This window comes from Apium graveolens, chromosome 10 (genome assembly GCF_009905375.1).
Source record: "Apium graveolens cultivar Ventura chromosome 10, ASM990537v1, whole genome shotgun sequence".
In the NCBI taxonomy this organism is placed as follows: Eukaryota; Viridiplantae; Streptophyta; class Magnoliopsida; order Apiales; family Apiaceae; genus Apium; species Apium graveolens.
This window is the reverse complement of record NC_133656.1, coordinates 231,817,413-231,822,974: the sequence shown is the minus strand read 5'-3', so window position 1 is coordinate 231,822,974 and position 5,562 is coordinate 231,817,413. Positions and strand designations below refer to the sequence as shown.

Here is a 5,562-nt window from a genome sequence, read left to right as displayed (position 1 = left end):
CGTTATTTAGTTGGTGATCGTTGATATATGTTTTTCTTTATCCAAAAAACTTCAATAATAGGATTCTGTTAGTCTGCGTAATCAATAGTATATTTTAATTACAACGTGTAACGTCGCTGCATATTCTAAATACGAAAGTACTAGTGTTGGACGGAAAACACAAGTTCTATCAAATTCTTCACCGCGCCTCACGTCTCGAGTAGATTTCATTATTATATTTTGACTATTATAATAAAGTACATAATACTAGAAATTTTAATAATAAAAAAGTGGGGCAAAAGCTTATAACCTTGTAAGAAGACTGGAGACTTTATCATGGGTCAAAAAAAATCTGTAGGGACGCCGCCTTGTATGTGTACTCGTTTTTGGCCGCAGGAACATGTGATTAGAAAACCAATTAAACTACTTTAGTATAATGAAGTACAATTTAGAATTGAGCCTTATTCAAAAACAAATTAAATACTAGATCTGACTTGTGTACGTTGCTTTCCAGTCAAATTTTGACATTTAGATCCTATTCTTCTTCTATAAATACCCATTTGTTTCTCTCAAACCTTAACAAACCATCTGATATCCACATATACTTATAACTTAACCTCTTTATATGCACACACACAAACACACGTTTCTCTAATTTAAGTTGTCATTCCGAGTGGTATTAGATTTTTTAGCTAGAGAATATATATTTTTTGAGAGATGGAGTTTCTTTGGTTTTTGAAAGATGTTGGATTAGCCTTGGCTATCTTACTTCTCTTGGGGGTGTTTAAAGTTGTTTACATGTTATGGATTTTGCCAAACATGGCGTACTACAAGCTTAAAAGGAATGGATTAAGTGGCCCTTCTCCAAGTTTTCCTCTCGGAAACATTGATGATATGGTGAAATCAAAGACGAAGAAGTCGCAGAGCGATTCTTCTTCGTCTTTGTTTAACATCATCTCCCATGACATTCATTCCAAAGTCTTTCCGTATTTTGCTCAGTGGCAAAAGTCTCATGGTAAGTAGCTTTTCCGAGCTATCTACACTCGAATATGTACATTGTTGTTGCATGCATGACCAAAAATCTTATGCTTTTTTTTGTTGGTTTTCAGGCAAAGTTTTTACCTATTGGCTGGGGACGGAGCCATTTCTTTACATTGCGGATCCTGAGTTTTTGAAGAGGATGTCTCTGGGTGTATTGGGCAAGAGCTGGGGAAAACCAAGTGTTTTTAGAAATGATCGAAAACCCATGTTTGGAAATGGCTTAGTTATGGTTGAAGGTGATGATTGGGTTCGTCATCGGCATGTTATCACTCCGGCATTCTCTCCGGCCAACCTCAAGGTACATTGCTTAACTAATTCATAACACATGAACTTTTAGTTATACAATGGGACAAACCAAACGATTAATTTTTTTTATTATGTGAATAGGCCATGGGAAGCTTGATGATTGAGACAGCAAACGAAATGCTAGATAGATGGACATCCCAAATACACTCTGGCAATCAAGAAATCGACGTTGAAAGAGAGATCATTAGCACTGCAGGGGAGATCATTGCGAAAACAAGCTTCGGAATGAGCTATGAAAATGGTAAAAAGGTATTGGAAAGATTAAGGGCCATGCAAAAAACTTTGTTCAACTCCAATCGTTACGTAGGAGTACCTTTTAGCAAGTTCATGTACCCTAAACAATACCTTGAAGCCAAAAGGCTAGGAAACGAAATCGATGTCCTTCTTTTGTCAATCATAAACGACAGAATTAAAGCGAAAGGTAATGGGAGCGGTGATCAGAAGAATTTGCTCGGCCTAATGTTGGCTGATAATTGTGTGGATGGTCGGCTAGTGAACTCATTGACAACAAGAGAGCTGGTGGATGAGTGCAAAACTTTCTTTTTCGGAGGCCACGAGACGACAGCATTGACATTGTCATGGACATTACTTCTCTTGGCCATGCATCCGGAGTGGCAACATCAACTCAGAGAAGAGATCAGCCAAGTTGTAGGAGACGAAGTTGTGGATGCTACCAAACTTGCTGGACTAAAGAAGGTAAACTAGCTATTTTAATTACTACTTCTTCCCAAACACATGCTTTCTTTATTTATTTCAAACTAATAGTTCTATCAACTTTATAAGCTGCACAATCGCATCTCACAATTTTAGTACTCTCTCTCTCTCTCAATCTCTGTCATCTCTCTCTCTCACGTAATTTACATCGTTTTACTTATTCGAAATAGTCATCTCCGTCCACATTTGTAGTAATTAAAAATTCATTATGGGTAATTTATATATAATTTGGCTAGACTTTTAAATATGCATATATTTGGAGTTGGAAGCAGAGTGTAGAATTGCAGTGGTGTGCATGTGTGTGAGTGAGAGAGATGCATGCAAAATATATCTGAGTCGAATATGCGTTAAATGCGCGTGTACGTTGTGTGGTCAGGGTTCGTTTCGGAAACGTCCACGTGTTCACGAGTCGGTTTCAATAATATACAAACCACTAGTAATACTCTAACGTTGACATTCTACCCAGATAATGGGCCTCCATGTGTACTATATGACAGATTGACAGATAGCAATGCGAGCACCTAAATTAAGAAAATTGACTGTACAGTCTGTAAATGTCCATTTCTGAGATCTTGGCTCATATTCTTATTCTGTAAGCCGACATCAAAATAATATATATCCGACTGAGACCACTTTATGTTTATATAACACCCCCCAACGCTACGAAAAAAATGAATAATTCTGATCAAAGTCATTTACGAATAAGCTCATTTATGATAATTTGATGACTAGAAATGTGCGTTTTTTTTAATGACAGTGAATCACAATTTAAGATTAATGGATAGTAAAATATTTAATATAAATTTATGAATAGACTAAATATTGCTCATTTTATATAGTTATACAGGTACAGATGCTCACTTAAAAATGAATAAATTATTATTTTATTAGCTTATTAGTTGATTAATTATGTATTTCTTATCTAAGGTTTTAAATTCATGTTTTCAATTATTCATACTATTGTCATAATTAGACCATGTATATGATATATATCCTCTTCTTGTTCCTTGAATGCAGATGGGATGGGTGATGAGTGAAGTTCTAAGATTATATCCATCAGCACCAAATGTTCAAAGACAGGCAAAAGATGACATTCGAGTGGACAAGGTGGTAATTCCCAAAGGCACAAATATGTGGATCGATGTGGTGGCAATGAACCATGACCATAGCCTTTGGGGCGAAACGGTGAACGAGTTCAGGCCAGAGAGGTTCGAGGCAGACATGCATGGAGGGTGCAACAGCAAGATGGGATATGTGCCTTTTGGTTTTGGAGGAAGAATGTGTGTTGGTAGAAACTTGGCAACCATGGAGTACAAGATTGTTTTAACCCTAATTTTAACTAGGTTTTCTTTCTCTTTGTCACCTTCCTATTGTCATTCTCCTGCTATCATGCTCTCCCTCAGGCCAACTCAAGGGATGCCCCTCATAGTTAAACCTCTTGTTAAGTAGCTAATTTATATATGTTCATTGATTATATATATTCATATGTAACTTGAGTTTTGTTGCGATGCTAGTATATATGTATTTATTTTAGTTTTAAAATATTTGTGTAGAATTGTAATTCGCAATATGTTTCAAATACACATCCCGTATGGAAATGTTATAAATTTTAATTTCGGTTGCGAAAGTAAATATTATGATGAGGCGTACAATTTATACTGCTATATACTATCTATATCTATCGACAAAACATTAAAGTTTGTAGTCGCTTAGTCGGTATTGCTAAAATTACTTAATTATTTTAATTCTAATTATTGGGTCGATTCTAATTGATATTAAAGTTAACTTCCTCTATTATTTTACCAATTTCAATTCTATTTTATAATTTATATCATTATAATTTATATTAAATTCAACTTCTTCTACCAATTTATATTTTCATTCATATCGAGTTCTATATTATCCTAATTTGTTACTTCGTGTTAAATTAAATTTAAGCAAACTAAATATAATTATTAAGATTTGGTTGATATATCATGTGACTCGGGCTAAGATAAAATAAAAATACTATCAATAAAAATTATACTAATGAACTTAGATAAATAAAATAATATATGTTATTTATCCATGATAAAAAAATATATTATACAATTGATTCACACTAACACAAACCTAAAATAAAAATACAATTTGACCAACAAAAATAAAATCATATATACTAATTATTCAGTTTAAAACAAAATTATCTTATTGATCCACACTTTTTAAAAATTAAAATTAAAATAAAAAATAATTAGTTTGATTTGATCGATGTATTGGGCATCAGGCTAAAATAAAATAATATAAATCACTGATCCGAGATAAATCAAATTTATATTAGATAAAGTAAAATTCGTATCCTATTAATGTGAAATAATCAAATTTTAATTAAAACATAATAATATTTTTTAAAAAAATACACACAAAATTATCAATAAAACTATATTGTTCAATTAGTAATATTGTCTTTTTCAAATATTTTTTATAGAGTTGTAGTTAATCGATTAAATAATCACCATGCTAAAATAATATATTTTAAGGTCCCAACAAAATGGAGATATTATATTTTTACCCTTAATAAAATAATAATTTTGTTATAATAATATTCCCCTACCAATTCTTTCACTTTAAATAAGTTTAAATGTCTAAAAAAGTTTTGAACATATACGTCTACTAATATAATTATCATGAAGTCATATCATTTAAAGTTTTAAATGAACAAAATTAAGAATTGAATTCAAAATATTTTTTTACAAAAAATGTATAATATTAAAAAAAATCCGTGTGATGCGTGCATCGCACGGCACAGGTTTTACGCTAGTATTTTATAATATATGAAATATTTAAAATTTGGTAGTCAATCGGTCGGTACTTGCTAAAATTATTTAATCGCCCTTACTTAATTATTCTAAGTATTTATATTATAATATACGAAATATTAAAAGTTTAGTAGTCGATCGATCGGTAATTTTTGACTTTATTTGATTATCTTACTTAATTATTCAACTTATTTTTACTTATTTGCCCTTATTTAATAAATTTTAGACTCAAATTATTTTACACTTATTTTTACTAATTAATATTTAAATCAATTTCCTTATTCAACTAAAACACGTTATCTTTTTTTTCTTTTCAACTAAAATACCTTTTTTTTCAAAAGTATCAAGATGCAATTATATTTAACAAAATATTTATTATAATTACTAATAAATCCTATTTTGATCCAAACCTTTTAAAACTAATACACATTATCTTTTTTATTTTTTTCAATTAAAACACCTTATTTTCCAAAAATATCACGAGCAACTTCATATAATAAATATTATAATAACTAATAACTAATCAATTACCTTTTTCAACTAAGATACATTATCTTTTTATTTTAAATAACAAATTTTCTACTTAAATTAACCTTAATAATATTTTAGTTACATGGAAAAAATGAAATTTTTTTATAAAAAGAAACCTTGAACAATGATTTAAAACATTAAAAAATTCTAGGAGCCGACGCAAGAACACGTGCACCAGATTTTTTACCAATAT

General features: G+C 30.8%; 1 protein-coding gene across 1 annotated transcript; it reads left to right on the top strand.

The window, feature by feature from the left end:
• The first annotated feature begins 579 nt into the window (after positions 1-579).
• Positions 580-3,645, top strand: LOC141692953 (cytokinin hydroxylase). The gene is made up of 4 exons (XM_074497922.1): positions 580-994; positions 1,089-1,318; positions 1,408-2,022; positions 3,058-3,645. The coding sequence occupies exons 1-4, from the start codon at positions 697-699 to the stop codon at positions 3,487-3,489; spliced, it is 1,575 nt and encodes a 524-aa protein (XP_074354023.1). The 5' UTR covers positions 580-696; the 3' UTR covers positions 3,490-3,645.
• Positions 3,646-5,562: the final 1,917 nt, after the last annotated feature.